The sequence below is a fragment of the Coptis chinensis genome, chromosome 8 (assembly GCF_015680905.1).
Source record: "Coptis chinensis isolate HL-2020 chromosome 8, ASM1568090v1, whole genome shotgun sequence".
Lineage (NCBI taxonomy): Eukaryota > Viridiplantae > Streptophyta > Magnoliopsida > Ranunculales > Ranunculaceae > Coptis > Coptis chinensis.
In genome coordinates this window covers 25,038,240-25,060,436 of record NC_141463.1, presented here as the reverse complement: position 1 = coordinate 25,060,436, position 22,197 = coordinate 25,038,240, and the positions used below count along the sequence as shown (strand labels likewise).

General features: G+C 40.3%; 1 protein-coding gene across 1 annotated transcript; it reads left to right on the top strand.

Moving 5' to 3' along the window:
• The first annotated feature begins 1,678 nt into the window (after nucleotides 1-1,678).
• Nucleotides 1,679-5,446, top strand: LOC147480733 (cathepsin B-like protease 3). The gene is made up of 10 exons (XM_086581178.1): nucleotides 1,679-1,864; nucleotides 2,772-2,831; nucleotides 2,943-3,023; nucleotides 3,366-3,539; nucleotides 3,710-3,823; nucleotides 3,901-4,026; nucleotides 4,173-4,391; nucleotides 4,761-4,874; nucleotides 4,976-5,011; nucleotides 5,116-5,446. The coding sequence occupies exons 1-10, from the start codon at nucleotides 1,787-1,789 to the stop codon at nucleotides 5,221-5,223; spliced, it is 1,110 nt and encodes a 369-aa protein (XP_086437304.1). The 5' UTR covers nucleotides 1,679-1,786; the 3' UTR covers nucleotides 5,224-5,446.
• The last annotated feature ends 16,751 nt before the right edge of the window (nucleotides 5,447-22,197 follow it).

Genomic DNA, 22,197 nt, shown 5'->3' with positions numbered 1-22,197 from the left:
ATGAGAATAATAATGTGAAACCCGATCACGAGTCTTGGGGAGTGGGGAGTGGCGAGGGGAGAGGCGTTTTAGGCCGTTTTAATTGGTGTTGAAAGTTCGTGGGTCTATTGGGTGTTCGGGTTTTTTTTCCAATAAAACTTGCACTCGTAGCCGTTTTTAGTTTGGAAATTAAATAGGGTAAGATGAACGAACCTGAATTTTCTCGCCATGTTGCTGTTTTTTAGTTATTTTAGAAACCCAAACCCACATTTATGGCCTTTTATAGTTCGTTTAACTCATTTACAACATTTAATTCATTAAATAAATCTTTTTAAATGCCATTGAGAATTAGCCTCAAAACGGTTTCAAAATGATATAAGACATACACGTGTCTCTCTTCAGATCTCCATGCACACCTAACTCAAATCCCCACGCAATCCCGACCACTCTTTGTCCTGCCATTGTGTTTTATTATAATAGATATAACAAATTAGGGTGGTGCTGGACATCCAACACCACCCCCTAACATTTGGATCTAGCTTATGACATGGCGAATCGTAGGGCCTATGAGGTGTGGGTGGTTTAATAGTGTGGAACAAGAGTGTTGTATTATTATTGAAGTCAACAAATGTGGATGGATTTTTAGTGGGCTTCGGTTGTGTTTTTTTGTCGGGTTTCTAATGGGCTTCAATTGGAGTTTTTTTAGTCGGGCTTAGGTGGGGTTTTTTAGTGCTGTACGCCACATGCAATATACTAGTCTATATCTATATAACAAATTAGGGTGGCGTGGGTTGACAAATTCCACCTCATAAAGTGATACGTGCTCGTGCCACTCCCTAACCATAGCCACTAAAATGTTTTTCTAGGATGAGTTAGCAAGTTTTTTTGGGATGAGTTTAAAAATTTTCTCACCTCACCCACCCCACACAAAAAAGGCCTTGACTGTTTTTGGGCTGAACTTTTATGGGTTGTTGGGCTATGAAAACATGAGTATGAGTTTATTTAAAAAAAAAATGTAGGGAAGGAAGGGGGTTGAAGATGCACTTATTTATATTGTATGGATTTATATTGTATGGAGGGCGGATGTGCGTCGAGGGTGCCGAAAGGCGCGCATATCTGTGCTGTTCGGCACTGGCAAATACTAGTTATAAACATAGTCACAAAAAACTCCGATTTAAAAAAAAAAACGTAAAAAATCTCCAAATTAACTGTTACCGAATTTCTAAACGAATAAACAGTAAAAACAGTAAAAGTCTCATAATTCTCAATGTTTAGCGATTTTTTCAGATTTTTAACAAATTTCAGATTATTTTCCGCTTTCCATTTATTTATTTTAATGCTTTATTTTCTGAATATTTGTAGGGTATAACAAGAATTTACTTATATATTTGCAAATTTTGACTTTATATATGTTGGAAATAACCTTACAATCACACACTGCATACTATTTTATATTTGAAGTATTTATGACTTTCCCAATTTTTTAAACAAATTTGTACTTTCATCCTCGCCGAATTAACAATGAATCCGAATTTGTGAGTATGGGTTACAAACAAACAAAAGAGTTGAAGACACGCCAGTTGTGGAGTTGTGGTAATTGGATTGGATCGTACGATAAAGTTGGTTAAATAATAACATAATCTCAAAAAATTCCTCGCAAGCAAGGAAAGTTGACCCATAAGAATAAATGAATCATTCAGTATGTCATCTTTGAATTTGACGTAATTCTAGTATATAATAATCAAACATTTCACTCTCTCTTGTTATTGGTCAATATCAAATATCATCAAGGCCCTTCTTGGTTAGAATGGTGTCTTCAACTTTCATGTATCTTGTTACACTCCTACTACTTCTGGGGGTCTTTCCACAGCACCATCTGCTGCAGGCAAGTTTCTCATCCATCTCCTTTACTGTTATGGATGTTGGTTTTTTCTTTACTTGATTGATTTTAAGGTTCAAAGATTCATTAGTTTTTTGTTTTATTTAATAACTTAGTATGCTATCTTGTCTTTTTGATACTGATTGATAAACTTGTATTTATTTAAGGATGTATCACGAATATGTATCAACTATGAAGTATGTAATGAAACTATTTATTATTATATCTATTTAATTTGAGTATTACCCTATCAATCTATCATTATCTTATTGTTACATATAATAACGCAGGGGCGTGCCAACGTGATCATATGGATGCTAATTGCCAAACCATCAAATGTTTATATTTAAGGCAGTTGTTAGCTACCAGTCCTACCACATTTTGATTGTATTTGCATGATTATCAATGCCCTTAAAGCATCTTACTTTGTATTTGCATGACCAATAAGTTTTTGCTAAACTTTAACCAAGTGGATCCTGCATTACAAGTGAATTCACTTCGTTCATGCTGTCGTTAACTAATAGCTCCCCAGTATAGACTATTTCAACCTCAGACTTGGCAACACAATCAAAATTATGGTGGTGATAAAGTAGAGAAAGCAGTAAACACAGTGATTCAACTCATCTTATTTACTGTTACAACAAGTCAATAACCAATGTAACTTAAAATTCCACATTGTTATGCATAACGCAAGCCTGGTGCTTAAACTTTAAGTTATGCTTCAAGGTACGCACTGAAATGTGGTAAAAGCACATAGACATGTGTCAAAAGGTTATTTAAAAGGGAGAATTCGACTGAGAGTAGTGTTAGCACAAAGCAACCTCTATATGGATATTGCATTCGTAATCCCTGCTTAAATGAGAAAAACATGTATAAATAGCAAACTAATCTGAAATGTACACTTGAACTGCAGGTCCATGCTGTGAGACTGACAGCTTCTTTGATCAGGTCTTCAGAGTCCATCATACTCCAGGTTCTTTTCACTTTTTCTCTATTTCTTCAAATGTCAATGAAGATCTTCACTAACCCCATTCCCATAAGGATTTCCAATTTATTAGGAAAACTTATCTTCCTTCTTTTGTAGGATTCAATTATTGCACAAATAAACTCGAACCCTCATGCTGGATGGAAAGCTGCAAGGAATCCCCGCTTTTCCAATTACACCGTAAGTCATCTAGTGGCAGGAACCAGTTCATATTCAAGTTAACAATATAAGACTAACGTTACTTTAGTGAGACCGGATCAACTGATCTAGATAAAGCTTGTATGGCCCTCCACACCACAAAGACATTAGCCAGAAGTTGAGAAGGCTAATGTGTTGTTAAGGACTGTACAAATTGTAATGTATTGTTGTTAACGACTATGCAAATTGTAGACTGTAACATGATCAACTGGTCTAGTCTCTACTATTAATTTCATTAAATGCTTATAAGAATCAGCATTATTATCAAAACAGAAAACGTTATATCTGCAACATCCTAAGCTTATCAGGTCTTTTTATGGATAGGTTGCTCAATTCAAGCACCTTTTGGGAGTGAAACCAACACCTCAAAATGTTTTGGATAATGTTCCTGTAATTTCTCATCCAAGATTCTTGACGTTGCCTAAACAGTTCGATGCAAGAACTACCTGGTCCAAATGTGGCACCATTGGAGTAATACTTGGTCAGTTAGCTTTGCTTGTTTGTTGCAAATTTGTAATTCTGATTTTCTTCAGATGAAATACTGAACTGACCTTTCACTTTATATTTGGAACACTGGCTCTATGTTCAACTTGTTTCAAACACAAAGACCAGGTAACTTTTATTTTTTTACTTTTTTTGACAATGTTCCCTATGATCCAGATAAAAAGGTAGTCTTGTTGCTTTACACTGAAATTTTGCTGGAACAGGGGCATTGTGGTTCTTGTTGGGCTTTTGGTGCAGTGGAGGCACTATCTGATCGTTTCTGCATTCATTTTGGCATGGTAACTACTGCTTCATGTTAAAGGATAGGGCTTAAGTCTGTTATCATCCTCATCTACATTTTGCATTTTTGGTGCAGAACATTTCCCTGTCTGTAAATGACTTATTGGCATGTTGTGGCTTTATGTGCGGTGATGGATGTGATGGAGGTTATCCTATCAATGCATGGCAATACTTTGTTCAAAACGGTGTTGTGACTGAAGAGGTAAAGAGTCAAGGCCTTTTCACCCCTTAGAGAACACCCACAGCGTTCAATGTTTTTCTGGATGTTGTTAATTCCATCTCATATCACCTCTTGTACATGAATCTGTGTTTAAGTCTAGTTGTAAATGGTTGCTCCTATTCTGGCAGTGTGATCCTTATTTTGACAACGTTGGCTGCTCTCACCCTGGTTGTGAGCCTTTATATCCCACCCCAACGTGCGAAAAGAAGTGTCAACAGAAGAACCAGTTGTGGGCAGAATCAAAGCATTTCAGTGTCAGTGCATACAGAATTAGCTCCGCCGTTTATGATATTATGGCAGAAGTTTACAAAAATGGTCCGGTTGAAGTTGCTTTCACAGTTTATGAGGTGAAATGAATACCATTTGCTTCAATTTTGTCTTTACTCTCTAATAATGCATCAAACTGAAATTCAGAGCTGCCTAGCATGATGTCATAGTATCTCATTTCACCATTAGATAATTCATAATTAAGATCACAAACAAGTTCTCAATCCTTGTGTCTAAATGCGCTATAGGTAAATTAGCTTCGACATCCCTAAGCCCTATGTTCCTTGGAGATCTGTAACAGAAGAATTTAGCTTGCTTCCTTGTTGCATATGTTTGGCTACTTATAATTATCAGAGATCTAGTTCTTACTTCTGCAAGTAAGTCAAAGTTTATCTGGTTCACAAGTATGGATTTATCTTTTATTGTTGTACTTCTTGTAAACTTTCCAGGACTTTGCTCACTACAAGTCAGGTGTATACAAACATATCACCGGAGGTGTCATGGGTGGCCATGCTGTTAAGTTGATTGGGTGGGGCACTACTGATGATGGGGAGGATTACTGGGTTTGCTTTTATCTCAACATTTCTCTAAACCTAAACTTATTAGATCCTATTATAAGCCGTTTACTAATGCATGCTTGTGACCATCTTTTTCATTTTTGCAGCTTCTGGCAAATCAGTGGAATAAGAGCTGGGGTGATGTATGTCTGTTAATTCTTTCCCAACAAAGTCAATAAATTTGAAATTAATTAATTGTTCAAACTCTGAAGTAACAATTTTTATGTTTGTTTTGCCTGGGTTTCAGGATGGTTTCTTCAAGATCAGGAGAGGAACAAATGAATGTGGAATTGAAGAAGATGTAGTTGCTGGCTTGCCTTCAACGAAAAACTTGTTAAGGAGGTTTGCTTGGTAGTGACCTGAGTCTCAATATCTAAGCGTCGTTGCACTGGTCATTTATGGGACTATGGGAATAAGTTATGACTTCGATTGTTAGGCACTAGCAATAAGCCAATAATATATTAATCCTTGTCTGTCCATTGACTCATTGTGTGAAAAGAACTTGGTTGGTAAGAAAAGAAATCGGGGATATCAATCCTTGTGTTTCACTATATATGATAAAGTTTCATGAAAAGAAATACTATACGAATATATATTATTTGCTACTCCAATCGGTATCATTCCGGTATGTTATTCGAACCTGAAATCTGTTGGGTTTTTTAAGAGTTAAAGTGAAGAATTCGTAAGTTCATTGCAAAAGGAACCAAGAGAAAACTACACTTGTACATGGAAATGCATGTATTCTAGTGCATATATAATCTGGGTGTTGCAAGCAAATTTTCATGCAGCTGTGAGATGTCTGTTGAATTTGAAGTAAGTGTATCTTCTCATACGATCATATATCATATGGTAATTGTTCGATTCTAGAGAATTCCTCTTTGCTGGTGGGTGGGATGGTAAACTCGTTCTGGCTTGTCAACAAGAACAAGAAGATGATTATCTGAAAACAATTTCGTACGATGTTATACTTTGCTCATGTCCCAAAGGTCTTTTCAACCCTGGTATCACTAATTTCAGCTCCCGCCTGATGTTCCCCCTGTGGCTTATTGAATCCCAAAATCAATCCTTGAATCAAATAAACTTCCATTTGATACTGCCATAAACGGTAGCCAAAAGATATGAACACAGGTTGAGGCGGCCGAACCTGAGCTGTATTTTTTGGTTCCTGTTCAAATGCTCTCCTACAGTACTTTCAAAGTTTGTTCATATTTCATAGATTACTTCCTATTTAGCAATTTGGTCCCGAAGATGATTGGTAATTAAGTTCATAAGCGAATGATCTGTATAGAGATATTTTTATTTCGATAATTGTATAGAGATCCAATCTGTATATATGTGTTTCCTTTTTCCTTGATTAGTTGAATATCTGTACAGATTCTCACTATAATTATTGGATGGCTCCTTTTAGGAACTTAATAATACTTATAAATGATCCTTAATACCATGGTCTAATATCTCATTCCCACATTGTGATTTGTGAACCCAAAAAAATGGCTCAATCCTCTGTGGTTGTTCCTCTACTAGTGTTACTTGTAGTTTTTCCATTCTCTTCTGCGAGGGTTAGCGTAAAGGTTACTAGACCCGAGATTGAGAATATTTGTTCGCAAACCAAGGACCGAAATCTATGTCTCGCAATCTTAAACGCCAACTCTGAAACTTCAATAGTTAATCTCCGTGGTCTTGCAGGTATAGCTTTGAATATGGCATCGGCCCATTTCGCAGAGACAGACAATTTTATCAATGCACTGCGTAGTAGTGCCCCGCTCCTGAGGAATCAACTAGAAAGTTGTTCTAGTGCTTACAAAAGTGTGATTAGTGACATCAGTACAGCAAAAATCTACTTAAACGGACACAACTTTTTTGGCATTGTTGAGAAGGCAGATGGTGTTTCGGATGACATAACCCTATGTGATCAACAAGTCAGTGGTGTTCAACCACAATTATCAGGAAAGAATCATCGTGGGCTGATTATTGCTGAGATCATTTCAGCAGTAGCTAATAGGCTCCATTAGTTTTTAAAATAATGAACACGTGATCGATCTATCTTACAACTATATTCAATAAGATTTCTTCCCCTCTTTAGCTGTCTCTCTTTATTTTATTGTTTCATTCAGCTCTACAGCCTCTACTTTTATTTTCACCATTACTTGTTATAATTTTTGTGAGAAGATTGTTGAGGGCTATAATTAACAATTACAAACATTGGGGGTTGCATGACCAACCGACATATTGCTCTTACACAAATGGACTACTTCTTCAGTTCGTCTACGAAATAAGAGATGGATGATTACTCTGCACTTTTGCAGTCTTACTTTGAAAATGAGGTCACCCATTAATTACGCTCTTGTACGCCCTTTCTTAGGGCTGAGTCCAAGTTTTGTACTCTTTATTTATTCCTCAATTTAACACTGTTTTACAGATATTGATAAGGAAAATGGGTCCAATGGTTTAATGAAAACCTCAACAAACCACTCCATTTCATCTAGCTAAGTGTAAGTACTTTCCGTTCCACATTACAGAACATGTGTCCACATACTAGGACGTCCTACTTCAATTTGTCCTACAACATCAGATTGTACCAACGACTCAATACCTAGATCGTCAACAGCATCAGTTGCAACCATTTATGGAAAGATATCAACTAGCACGATCTTAGAGCTCAACCAATGCCACAATCAAGGAGACATTAACTTTATAACAACAAAGTAATGACAAATCATCAAGATAGCACACAAGGTGGATCTACAATTCATAACGGTCCAAACACACATCTATAAATAGAGAGATGAACTACGTAAGGATTAATTCAAGTTTATCCCGAGAAACTTGATACATAGGCAACTCTTATCCCAAGAAGAGTGCAACCATCAGTAAATACCAACATCTACATTGGCGCCGTCTGATGGTTTGTTTTCTTGAGAAAACAACAAAAATGACACTTATTCTTTTCTCAAGCCCATGAAGCTGGTCAAAGCCACCATGGATACATCTCTTCAAATATTGGCAGAACAGATGAAGACGCTGCAAGACGCTTTCACCACCTTACAACAAGAGAATCAAACGATGCATGACCAGGCCACCTCCAACGCCAACAACGACACCACAGAAGCAATGGAGAACAACGCCGTCGCAGCCCTCACCAACACCACCAACCAACGCTTTAGAAGACTTAAAAGATTTAGAAATCAAACGAAAAGCCCGGTAAAGAATCCAGATCGCTCAGAAGATGCTACAAACGTACAAGGCATCACCATTCACCACAGAAATTAGATACAAGTAGCCGCCTTCAGAGTTCATCCAGCCAAAGTTCCCATTATACGACGGTAGCTCCTACCCAGGCGAGCACGTAGTTCGCTTCAGTCAAATCCTTGCACTTTACAGCCATCCAAACTACGACTACCTGAAGTGCAAACTTTTTCCAGCCAGTTTAAAGGACGGAGCAATAGACTGGTTTTACACACTCCCTCCTGATTCGATAAGCAACTTCGACAAGCTAGGGAGACGTTACAGCGAGTTAGGCCCACAACGTAGAAAAGAAGTGAGCCGACCTAGACTCTTTGGTCCAGCTCAAGCAAGCTCATGGCGAAACGATCCGCGTCTTCCTAGGACGTTTTAAGAAGGACCTCCTCTCCCTAGAATCAGGACTAAGTGGCGGCTTTGCAATTTCTGCGTTCACAAACGCCCTTTTAGACGACTCCGACCTAGCAGGATCCCTCATGCGCAATAAACCAGAAACCTCAGACGACCTGTATCACAGAGTCGACAAGTATATCAAGTACGAAGAATGGATGACCCACCGCAAAAGCAAAAGGGTCCTTGCAGTTAGCAACGAGCAAGACCCCATGGAAAGCAAACAATATTCAGCTAACAACAACAGCAACAACAACAAGAGATCTAGCTCCAGCAAACCTTCGTACACAAAGAGGGCATTCTCCAACTTTTCTAAGACGCCGAGTCAGATCCTGAAAAAGATATATACCACCCCATACTTCAAGCCCAACATCAACAAGGTGATAGCAATCCCAGAACGTCTATACTGCCATTTCCACAAGCTCCACCACCACGACACCAACGATTGTTGGAGCCTCAAGCACTACCTCCAAGACCTAGTGGAGGAAGGCAAATTGAAAGAGTTCCTGCCAGAAAGCGACCTAAGGCACAAGCTGGATGCCAAATGCCATAGAAGCAGGAGCCGCAGTAACGAAAGCCCTGCCAACAACAGAAGCAGGAGCCGAACATAATGACGATCTAAATCTCCAGGTCGGTCGAGGCACAACAAGAGACAACACTCCTCCGACCACGATGAGGAGAAAGTAATCAATATAATTACAGACACCTCAAACGACGAAACCTCAGGTTAGGAGAAGCGCAGAAGAGTAGGAGCGCTTCAAGAAATCTACCACCTCTCGCACAAAGCTGAAGTGATCAAGCCCACCAACACTCAAGCAACAACAACAATTTCATTCACTGAAGAGGATCTAGACAAAGTGTGCCTACCCCACAATGATGACCTGGTAGTGCACATCAAAATCAACTGGTGGACAGTCAAAAGAGTCCTCATCGATCCAGGCAGCTCGTGCGACATACTCTTCTATCAAACTTACAAGGACATGCACCTGCCAGATTTGGTGATGATAGAATCAAATGCACAGCTCTACGGGTTCAACGGAGATCGCACAAATGCCATTGGAGATGTCATCTACTAGTCTCCATTGGAGAAAAAGAAGACATGGTCAAAACTTCAACACGCTTTAGTATGATCGATGTCAGGTCATCCTACACTGCCATCCTAGGACGCTGGTGGATTCACAAGATCCAAGCAATCCCATCAACCCTACATCAGGTCCTGTGATTTCCCGGTCCCAGAGGCATCATGGAGCTTAGAAGCAACCAACTAGAAGCTCACCGGTGCAATCACGTCATCACAATGACCTCACCAAAGCCTCAGGTCATTGAAACCAAAGACGTCCCAAAGAGGCAAGATCCTTAAACATCCAACTCTCCAGCAACTGCAATAGATAAGCTCAAGGGGAAACAAGCTCAAATAGAACCAGGAGAAAAAGTCAATTTGGGCACAACTGATGACCCAAAATTTGTCTATGTAGGGGCTGACTTAGACCCCAAGCTCAAGGAGCAACTTGTCAAATTTCTATCTCTCAATAAAGATGCTTTTGCTTGGTCGTACATCGATATGCCAGGAATCGACCCTCAGGTCGCTTGCCACAAGTTAAATGTAAATCCAACGGTCAAGCCTATCAAACAACGACCTAGGAAACTAGCACTCAAATTTCAAAAAGCCATCAACGAAAAGATAGAGAAGCTAAAAAATGTTGAATTCATCAGAGAAGTCGTGTACCCGACCTGGCTGGTTGGCCAACATTGTAGCCGTTCCAAAGAAGAATAGTCAGGTACAACTTTGCATAGACTTTACCAACGTCAACAAGCACTGCCCAAAAGACAGTTTCCCCCTACCAAAGATCAACATACTTGTAGATCAAACTTGTGGCCATGAGCTATTATCATTTATGGACGCATACAGTGGATACAACAAAATACCACTTGCAGAAGAAGACCAGGAAAAGACGTCCTTCATAATCGAGCAAGGTACGTTATGCTACAACGTCCTACCTTTTGGCTTGAAGAACGCAGGTGCAACCTACCAAAGACTGGTCGCCAAAATGTTCAAAGACTTGCTAGGAGACACTATGGAGGTCTACATTGACGACATGGTGGTCAAAAGCTAAAAGGCGGGCGATCACATCTCCCACCTGCAAGAAGCCTTTGAACGACTTCGCTAAAATAAGATGAAGCTCAACCCAGCTAAGTGCGTATTCGGAGTAGCCTCAGGGAAATTCCTAGGTTACCTTGCTTCACAAAGGCACATTGAAGCAAAACCAGAACAGATACGAGCTCTCCTTGAAATGCCAGAGCCAACTACAAAGCAACAGATCCACAAGTTATTTGGCATAGTTTCAGCCCTCAACAGGTTCATCTTAAGAGAATTTGACAAGTGCAGACCATTCTTTCAAATACTCAAAAAAGGAGCAACATTCACATGGACAGACGAGTGCCAGAAAGCCTTCAACGACCTGAAAGCTTATTTATCAACTCCACCCGTCCTGTCCAAACCAGAAGAAGGAGAAACACTGGGGCTTTACCTTGCAACCACCGACTTTGCAATCAGCTCAGTTCTCTTTCGCGAACACGATGGAGTCGAAAAGCCAGTATACTTCACCATCAAGACGTTGGCAGATTCAGAAACACACTACTCTCCGATGGAGAAAACAAATGTTTTCTTTACTCTACTCAGCTCGGAAGTTTCGACCTTACTTCCAATCTCATAGCATCAAAGTCATCATTGATGTACCCATCAAGCGGGTATTAAGTTCCAACAACAAAATAGCCCGTATGGCCAAATGGGCTGAAGAACTCGGAGAACATCACATCGAGTTCGTTCCCAGAACGTCTCGCAAAGGTCAGGTCGTTGCCGACTTTTTGGCAGATTTCCCCGTTGAAGACGTCAACTGGGAACCTGAGCCCATCACTTTACTTCATTAGCCAGCCACCCCAGACACATGGCACCTCCACGTAGATGGAGCATGCAATAACAGCGGTAGTGGACTGGGGGCTGTGTTAATTTCACCAGAAGGATCCCAGCTACAGCAATCAATCAAGATCGATTTTGCAACGTCCAACAGCGAAGCATTGATCACAGGCCTCCACATGGCACAACAATTATAAGTCCCAAAGCTTAAAGCTTACAACGACTCCCAGCTAATCATCAAGCAGATCACCAAAGAATATGTCAGGAATGGAGCAAACTTGGCAAAGTACGTTCAGGTCGTTAATGACATCATCACCTCGTTTAAAACATTTTTCTTAGAACATATTCCTCGAGAGGACAACAGACATGCAGACAACCTAGCTTTCCTAACCTCCAAAACACAAGAAGCATGTCCGACCACAGTCTACATTGACGTCTTGGAATGACTTGCATACCACAAAGAAAGTGTCAACAACCTCACAGATTTACAGCCCTCATCCGCGGAAGAAATCAGTCAATCTTGGATGGGCCCATTTATCAAGTTCATCTTACAAGGTGAGATCCCATCAGAAGCAAAGAATGCTCGTACAATACAATGTCGAGCCCCAAGATACACAGTGATCAACGGACGACTGTTCCGCAAATCAGCAGAAGGAGCCCACCTAAGGTGCATAACTCCGAGGGAAGGACAACTCATTTTCAACGTAATCCACAAAGGTGAATGTGGCAACCAAGCAGGAGCAATATCTCTGGCATATAAAGCAATAGCCCAAGGGTATTATTAGCCAGGCATGCATAGAGGCAAAAAGGTACGTTCTTAAGTGCCTCCAATGTCAAACTTTTGGCCACAACCACCTAAGACCATCAAGGGAGTTGATCAACATAGCCAGCCCATGGCCTTTCCACATGTGGGGGCTAGACATCATGGGACCATTCATCCCACAAAAAAAAATAGGGCTCAAATAGGTCCTAGCAGCCATAGATTACTTCACCAAGTGGGTTGAAGCAATCCCACTAGTCAAGTCAAAAAAGTAAACGTCATCAATTTCATATGGACTAATATCATCACAAGATTTGGTCTACCCCACACCCTTGTCATGGACAATGGAACCCAATTTGCTGGCACACAAGTCAAGGCTTTTCTATAAAAATGGCGCATCACTCAAGCATTTTCTACACCAAGATATGCACAAATCAATGGTCAAGCAGAGGCCACAAACAAAGCCATCAAAGAAAACCTCCAAAAGAAGTTGGAGAGTAAGAAAAGCCAATGGCCAGAGCAGCTCGAGAACATTCTATGGGCATACAGAACAACAGCCAAAGCCAGTACAAATGAAGCCCTCTTTTCACACTTTGCTTCAGAACAAAAGCAGTAATACCATCAGAACTTACACTCACAACCACACGATCTGACATCGTCGAATTAGGAGACAATGACACCATCTTGGCAAAAGAAGTTGATCTCCTAGAGGAACAAAGAGAAATAGCTGCAATTTCCCTAGCTTCGGTACCACCAAACGATCCAACGATCTTACAACAAGAAGGTCGTCCCAAGATCTTTTTTAAGCTGGAGACCTAGTCCTCAAAAAGACATTAGCTCCAGCCAAGCTCGACCCAACATGGGAAGTCCCCTACATTGTTGACAAAGTCGTTAGAAATGGCGCATACTGGATCAAAACTCAGCTCGGTGATACGCTTCCCCGACCTTGGAATACAGCTCTCCTAAAGCGATTTTATCAATAAGTTTTTTTTCCCTCTCTCTCCAGCTCATAAGTCGATATGAATAAAATTTCATCAACATTTCAAATACTAATGTCATTTTTGCATTACATGAGTACAATGCATTTCACTCTACGCAACCTGACCTAGGGCATCACAATGTCAGGTCGTACATCAAAGGCGGAGTCTACAACGACCCAACTACAACCACGCAGTGGTTAAATATCAATCAATTCAAACAAGGTCCCTCAAAAGGACCCTAAATCAAATTAACGCCAACACCAGGGTTAAGTATGATTCAACTGTAATTGCCACTCAAAGGCCAATTATCAGACAAATACAATCCAGGGGACCCCCAAAAGGACCCCAAGTTAACTTACGACCGCACAAAGGGTTTAAGTTAGACTCAACTATAATGGCCATTCAAAGACTTATTATATCAATAAGAAGTTCCCCTAAAAGGAACGACTCAGCGCATATACCTAAGGACATGACAAATCATAGGTGCCAACGACGCAAATATATCAGGTTGTACACAAACGCTCTACGACCTGTTACAATCAAACGACCTAGCAAAGTCAAGCAGTTCATCAAAGCTACTACTATACAACACAGGTAGTCAGACAACAAATCAAAAGCAACAAATGCCTGTTTCAAGCCAATTTTAACAAGTAAGTAATTTAAATATTTATACTTACATACAATTTTGATTAGATACATGAGGCCCCTAGGTTATCCCAGGAAACGACCTCAGTATCCTCATCGTAAAAATATATCAGTATCAGTATCAACTCAGACAAGAAAAGAATATTATTCAAACAATTCAACCACATCATAAAAAACCAACAAACCCAAGAAAACCAGTTAACAAACGGAAGATTCTCCACATTCAAAGGCTCTAGTGGTCCACCCTTTCCACCTACTGGTCTACTAGCCGGATCAACAACAACTTAAAAAATGTCCGAGACAGGAACAACAGGAGGAACGACTGGAAGAATAGCTGAAGCAGCACCCAGGTCGGATGGCAGGTCAGATCGTCTACTAGCATCTGCACCAGTATCTTCAGCAGACACTGTTGCAGCCCCACGTTCGACTTCCATCTTCAGGAGCTCGTACCTACGATCTAGCTCAATATAATTATCTACTAGAACGTAAGTATCACCACCTTCCACCAAATCAACTAGTTTGTTATACTCAGTTTCAGCTCATTCAGCAACGGCCTGCGCTTTTTTACACTCGGCGATCCATTGCTGAACCTCCAGCTTTGCAGAGTCAAGAGAAGGTTACAACAAAGCCACTTTCCCACCCAGCTCTTGCACCTGCATCCTCAGCCCTGCGACCTCAGCCCTCTCCACCTGTTGCTCGGCCACCAGCTTGCCATAAGCTTGCTTGCTGGCATCCAGATCCTTCTTGTACCGATCGGAGATGGACGCCATCTCCTTTAACTTCCTGTACATAGCCAGAACCTAACAAATATATATATATATATATATATATATATATATATATATATATATATATATATATATATATATATATATATATATATATATATTGACAAAGCCCAAAAGAAGTAAGCTCAGAGCGGAGGAACACTCACATAGCACAGCGACCGATCCATCTCCTGTAAGCTCACCTCCAGATCCTTACCATCCAGCTTGCACCTATCCCCATCAAGCACAAAACTCTCCAGCAATCCCCCAGCAACCAACTTGGACTTGAAGCTACAGTCTCCATTCTCCACAAACTTCCTCAGCCCACTAACAGGGTCTTCATACATAACTAGCCTATCCAGAATGTCACTTCCACTCTTCTTACTTGGGTCCACACTTCCTGACCCCATGCACTGTTCAGAAGTAGGCTCAACATCATCAACCTTCTTCTTTCCACAAGCCTCAGCCACCCTAGTATCAGCAGCCAAATTAATCAGGTTCATATTCTTCAGATGAACCCAACCTGAAGATGCACGACCTTCACCAGTACTAGGTCGTTCCTCAGACTTAGTTCCGGCCCTCTTAGCCCCCTCCGACTCAACTACTTCAGAGCGCCTCTTCAGAACAGGCCTCCGAAATGAGGTGGGAGCATCACCTTCTCCACCAGCAGCACTTCCAGCACCCGCATCTCCGGAGGAGAAGCAGTTAGATGCAGAGCATCCTCCATCTCCCAGCTCAGAGCGTTGGGATGCCAAACGATTTGCGTCACCCAACTCAGAATGTTGGGATGCCAAATGATTTGTGTCACTCAACTCAGAACGTCTGGATTGCATCACCCCTCCAGCCGTCCTCACCGCCCAGGCGGCTTTTCAAGAGCTCCACCACCGCCCTAGCTCCCCAGGCGGCTGTCACCAAAGACCTCCAAAATTTTTCGTTCGAAGCAGTGCTTTCTTTTGGCTCTCCCTCTCCATGACATATTCCGAGCTAGAATCAGAGATAGCAACCACAGCTTTGCGAGCCCTCGCCTTTTGCTCCAGCTTCTTACGGTTGATCTTCTCTCCTTTGCGCCTCTTAAAATAATGCGCAATCTCCTCCAACAACGCTTGTTTCTCCACCAAGCTCAAACAAGCAAATCTTTCAATAACACCGGCCTTAGTACGAAAACGAATAGAGATCTCTGCAAAAACAAACCAAATAAATCAGAATGTCCAAATTATAATATACCATACACACATTACGACCTAAAACCAACGACCTATCAGGCAACTGTACAACACGGTTCTCAATCTCCAAACCAGGAGGACAGTATCTACCCACAGCCAATAACGGCCTATGCCCCTATTCCTCCTTACTCACCGCCACGATAACAAGAGACTTCCCCTTAAAGACATGAAAATTGAAATTCAGAGCACCCGACCTCCTCACAACAAAGTGCTCCATCACATCCGATAAACATATGTTATAGCCCCTGTCATTTAACAAATCCAACACATGGAGAATCCTCCAACTATTTCCTACGAACTGACAAGGGGCTTTCCCCAAAAAGTTCAATACCTCCACAGTAAGACGGGAAAAAGGCAACCTCATCCCAGCCTTCAACTGTCCATAACAAACAACTACTCCTCCACCTCAAGGAACGTAGTCATTTCCATACAAATTCCTCTCCTCACTCAGGTCGTACATGGCCAGGTCGGCATTCACCCAACCAAACTCCTCCCTCAAAGATGCATAGCAATTCTCCGACCTAGGCCTCCTCTTATCATCAGCCATCATCTCTAACAAGGAAGACGATGAAGCCTTATCACAATTACAAACCCTATCCTCAACTTCTTCATCACTTACCGTTCTCTCTCTCCATTCATCAACTTCAACCTCACCACTCAAACTATCACTAGTCATAGACATTTCAAATTCAAAGCAAGATTAAAAGCTCAAATTGTTAAATTGACAAACACGAACCTAATAGCAAAAGAAGAGAAAGTTTTCTTTCTTTCTTTCTTAGTTTCTTTCTTTCTTTTGCTCTGGGTTTTCCTTTTTCCTTTGCTTGAAAAATGAACAGACGAAAAACTTTTACAAGTCAAAACCCCTCAACTGCCCAAACACCTCGAGACAATTAAAACGTTTTGTGTTCCCAAAACCTAAATCATTACTCGCCCACAAATTGTCTTAATTTTGGGCCCACGAATCCAGCCCACCAGTTCCCGCACAATCCCCGAAACCTAAATTCAAAACAAAATAGCTGTTAGACATGTGCTTTCAAACTTTACTTTTTAACCGTTCTCGTTCCACGCAATAGCTGTCCAAAGAATGAATAAAAATAAAGGGGTTGTTGTAAAGTACCCTTTGTTCCATACTACAGAACACGTGTCCACATACCAGGACGTCCTACTTCAACTCGTCCCACAACATCAGATCGTACCAACGACCCAACACCCTGGTCGTCAACAGCATCAGTTGCAACCATTTATGAAAAGGATATCAACTAGCACGATCTTGGAGCTCAACCAACGCCACAATCAAGGAGACATTAACTTTGTAACAACAGAGTAATGACAAATCATCAAGATAGCACATAAGGTGGATCTATAATTCATAACGGTCCAAGCACACATCTATAAATAGAGAGAGATGAACTATGGAAGGATTGATTCAAGTTTATCCCGAGAAACTTGATACGTAGGCAACTCTTATCCCAAGAAGAGTGCAGCCATTCCCTATCTTCCAAATCATCAGGTCGTAGTCCAGTAAACACCAACATTTACAATCAGAATGCAAATAAAAAAAAAGTAATAAAGTAAGTCATACCAGTCCACTTGAACTGGCGTGGAATAGAAAAGTAAGTCATACCACTCCCTTGAATTGGCGCGAAATGTACTTTGTATCTCAATAATACTCCCTATATATAGAGTAAATTACATATAAAGAGTGAAAACCTCCACGTTTGGGGGATAAAGAGCCATTGGACTTAGCCTTAGCCAGACTGGTACGCAATTATACATAACTTCCGTCCTTGCTTCAGTCATTCCTGTGCGCAGTGCCCGCTCATCCATAAGCACTATTTGAAAAATCGGTCTAGGCAGTCTCTAGGCGCTAGGCGGTGCCTAACCGACTCGCCTAGGCCCAAGTCGTTTAAAAAATCGGTAGATCGACTAGGCGGTCCAGTCATTTTTTTTGAATGATTAAATGTCGAAAATTAAAAGTCCGTGTAGGCTTAAGATTTGAATGAGTTTAAAAGACTAAAGTCTAATGTAAATTATATGCCACTATAACAAAGAGTATGTTTTTATATGAAGTCGATATTCTTCAACTATTATGCATTTTTGTAATTAGTATATTTGTTTGTGTTTATTTTTTGAGTTATTGTAAATGATTTTCTAAATTTCTTGTAGTATAGGTGTGTATTACTATCACTACACCAAAACATCCTTTTTGTGACACTATTTTGGCATCACAAATATGGCGTCACAGTTTGTCGTCATTTTATTTTGTGACGACATTTTGGCGTCACTATTATTTGTGACGTCATTTTGGCATCACTAATTAGTGACGACGTTTTGGTGTGACAAATATTTGTGACGGCATTTTGGTGTCACTATTATTTGTGAAATTATTTTGGCGACGACGTTTTGGCTTGACAAATATTTGTAACGGCAGTTTGGCGTCACTATTATTTGTGATGTCATTTTGGCATCACAAATAATAGTGACATCAAAGTAGCGTCAGAAAATGTTCAGTGTCACAAATTTTGTGACGTCGTTTTGGCGTCACTAAATATATTTTAGAAATAAAATAAATAATAATAATTGTTTTCTATACATACACCTTACAGTTTTGCACCCTATAAAAGAACTCATTCAAAACATAGTCCACTCTATAGAATACATTCACTCTATAGAATACAAAAGTACACCATCAATCCCATTCAAGATGATACAGTATTTATTCCATCCCTTTCAAAATTATGAAGTCACTTGCAAGACTAAGTACTTACATTTCCCAAGTGAAAGTACTATGTTACATTACATTGTGTTTACAACTAGCTACCTAGAAAGAAAGAGCCCAAAACTGTAGTTTTAACCCCTTAGCAGTCATACTTTTAGACCAATTATGTGAGTAATAAGTAAGAGTTAAGACTGATTACGTGTTTTTATGTATTTCAGGCTTCAAAGTCAATTATGTGCAGGAATGTGCCACTTTGATGAGATAAAGGAGCAATGGTTGGTTACTAAGGAGTTCGGTGATTAAAGGCCAAGATTCAAGAAGACAAAGCCTTTGTAAAGCCTGGTCAAAAGATGAAAAGTCAAAGTCCACGCAGGCAGAAACAGTGCACAAAGACAGCAGAACTTCCGAAGACCATATCTTTGGACTCAAACCTTGGAATTGGGCCTACCTTATGTCAAAACGACCGGCTCGGAAAGAGCTTTCCAATGGACCAAGCCTTGACCCAATCAGAGGAGTAGAAGTGGACGAAAAGTCTGCTGAAGCCAACTGCAGCTGAAGAGGCCTTTTTGGACTGAAAGAATTGAGTTTTGGGCCTGATTCTCTGGCCCAAAACATGGCTCCAAGCCCATGCACGATTTTTGGATCTGAATGTATAAAAACCAAAGCTTCACTCTTTGTTAATGGTAGCTAGTTAGACCTAAATTAATATATAGAATTCTAGATCTAGTTTTATTAATTAATTAAGTTTTAGTTCCATTTCAATTCCTGTTTTAGATTAAATTCTTGAATCATTGTTCTTGATTGATTAGATAAATAAAATAGTTAGTTTGTCAATTTCGAATTTGGTTATTTCCATTCTAGATCTAATTTCAATTCTTGTTCTTATTTCATTCCAGCCATTAAATTAGATTCATTATTGTTAGATTAAGTAAATTTCGAATCTTGATATTATGTTTAGTTATAATAATATGGGAAATGATGTTTTGATGACTCAAGGCTAAAACCTCCATTAGAGGGGTTGATGAAGCCTTGATGAAACCTTAGTGGTTAGTATAGAATTGGTTGTAGAATCTATTCCACTCTAGAAGGTCGTGTTTCGCCATGAGAATGGGTGGACGACCTCACATGCTAGTTAGTATCCGGTAGGAATGCCATGAACACTAGGGATTAGAACTCGAAATTCTCGCCGTAAGAACGTGAGAATTGAGATACAACATTCTACGCTAGGTTATTAAGTTGGAATCGAGGTGGATTCAATTCCCCTCTATTTCTTTATCTAGATTCAAACAATCGTATTTCCGTAGTTTTCGTAGATTAACTTTAGTTTATATTTTATCTTGTTATTTATTATATCTTGTTATTTAAATTAACGCGTCTTGTTAGCATAACATTTCGTAAAGCTCTCATTAGACTTAAGACTGATTTCTTAGACTTAGAAAACAATCCATGCTAGGGAACTAGGAGTGGAACGAACTTCCTACTCCACTTAGTGCAATTCGCATCGAGAGTAGAAACTTTGATAATCGAGATTAAAAGATCAGTTTTAGTTTACTTACGGATAGAATTCATCGTTCATTTCGTAGGTAAACTATTAATTTTACATTTATCAAATGGCGCCGCTGCCATCTTAGTTGCACTTTAGCATTGTTTTCTTTGTAGAAGTAGTCATTTTTAAGTCCCATTAAACCCACCCACCCTTGGTTCTTTCATACTGTGGTTGCCCATTTCAGCTTTGATAAATTCCGCGAGAAAATACCGCTGAGCCAGCGCTTCCAGCGAGAGGAGACCCAGCTAAGTTACTGGAATTTCATCTACCATCTACCGCCTAGCCAGCGCTTCATACCAAGCGACCAGCGCTAAAAACACTGAACTTCGACTTTACACCGAGGGCGACCCGACTGACGAGCGCGCCAGCCTTAGCCAGCTGAAATTTCGGTTTCCACGGGATTGATTCGAACTTCGAGTTGTCAAGTTTTTCAATGTTCTAATCTCTTATATACACTGAACAGCATTACAAAGGCGCTATTCATAAGCGAAAGCAAGGGCCATATCGGGTATTCCTTTCTTCCATACCTCGCGATTTTCGGTTAGAGGTTTTCTACTAGTATATCGAATTGTTTGGAGTGTTGCATGTTTAGTTAAGCTCAACTTAGTCTTGCATGAGATTAAAGGTGCAGTCGAACAAAAATAACAAACAAGTCTATCTAGTACACCACCCACGACACCTCTAGCTACTATCACACACACCATACGACATAATGGTGGAAGAAAGAGAGAGACTCCTCTCTCCAACTTTTACAAAGCCTTGGCGATAGCCCTAAATCTTGCATCGTTCTAGCGGACCGATGGGGATTTTCGAATCCCCAAACATATTTAATTTGTTACCCGTTTTCATGGGTTAGACCATGAAAAACCTTATCGGCTTACGTCGGATTGAACTAGTCCTTACAACATTCCATCATCTTACGGTAGGTCGCGGAACAAATTAAACCGGTGGTATTCCCTTTCACATTAGCCGATAAGGTGGCGTCTTGGTTAACTTAACTGCCTGCCTAATTACGTGGACTCGTGGGCTAAACTTGTTCAGCTTGTTTATGGAACATTTTACCCACCCCTAAAACGGATGAGATGCTTTCCAAGATTCATTTTTTCCCACGAATCCTCATGAATCATTTTACGAGGCATGGAATCGTTTCACCGATCTCCTTATAGAGTGTCCACATCATAACTTAGCTAAAGACCGTTAGTTCGTGCCTTTTCAAAGGTCTTCTACACCACCATAAAGAAGTCCTTGACATAATGAATGGGGGTAGTTTCCTAAGTAAAGGAGCCTCGGGAGGCTTACAAATTTTTAGAAGACCAAACTAAACGGAATAATAATTGGGGGTAGTGATGATATCCCCCGCTCAGCTAGTTCTTCTTCAACAGTTCAAGGCGGCCGGTATGTTTGAGAAAGAAAACCGATCCAAACTTAAAAATTTACTCGAATCTCTAACTAAAAAGTAGAGGCTATTTCTGCTCAACAAAAGCCTATCCCCGTCATGAATGTAAACTCCAACCCATGTAATTTCTGTTTGAGTCCAGAGCACCCTGACGATTATTGTCCTCTAGCTTATGAACAACAACCACCAGAACAAGATAATGTTTACTCTATTAATAACTATCCTATTCCTAACGCCCCTTGGAGACAACATCCCAACTTCAGTTGGAGAAATAATCAACAAGTAACACCTCCAGGGTACAATAATCAAAACGTTAGGCAAACAAACAATTATAACCAAGCTCCACCTAGGCAAGGACAAGGACAAGGACAAGGTCAAGGAATTATAATAATTATAACAACCAAAAGCGCCACCCGACAAAGGTCAAGCACAAGGTCAGAATAATTATAATAATTATAATACCAATAGAGGTATCGTTCGGTTAATAATAATAACTATCACAACCCACCCATAAATAATCAACGAGATAGTTCGGTCGCACCACCACGGACTGACTACTACACCTACACAACCGGATCGTATCGGCGCTTTTATACAAGTTACCCAACAACTTTTCCGACAATGACTAAATCAAACCAACAGATTTTACAATCCATAAATCGGGGCATACAACGGTTAGCCCCAAGCGAAAGCCACCAAAAGGCGTGTTTCGGGACAAAGCGATACCAAACCCTAAAACAAAAACCACG

Bases quoted from the DNA above. Each gene is read 5' to 3' on its own strand.
- LOC147480733 (XM_086581178.1), top strand. From the start codon at position 1,787: ATGGTGTCTTCAACTTTCATGTATCTTGTTACACTCCTACTACTTCTG. The intron at 2,832-2,942 runs GTTCTTTTCACT...CTTCTTTTGTAG, and splicing joins CAGAGTCCATCATACTCCAG to GATTCAATTATTGCACAAAT. The intron at 3,824-3,900 runs GTAACTACTGCT...TTTTTGGTGCAG, and splicing joins TCTGCATTCATTTTGGCATG to AACATTTCCCTGTCTGTAAA.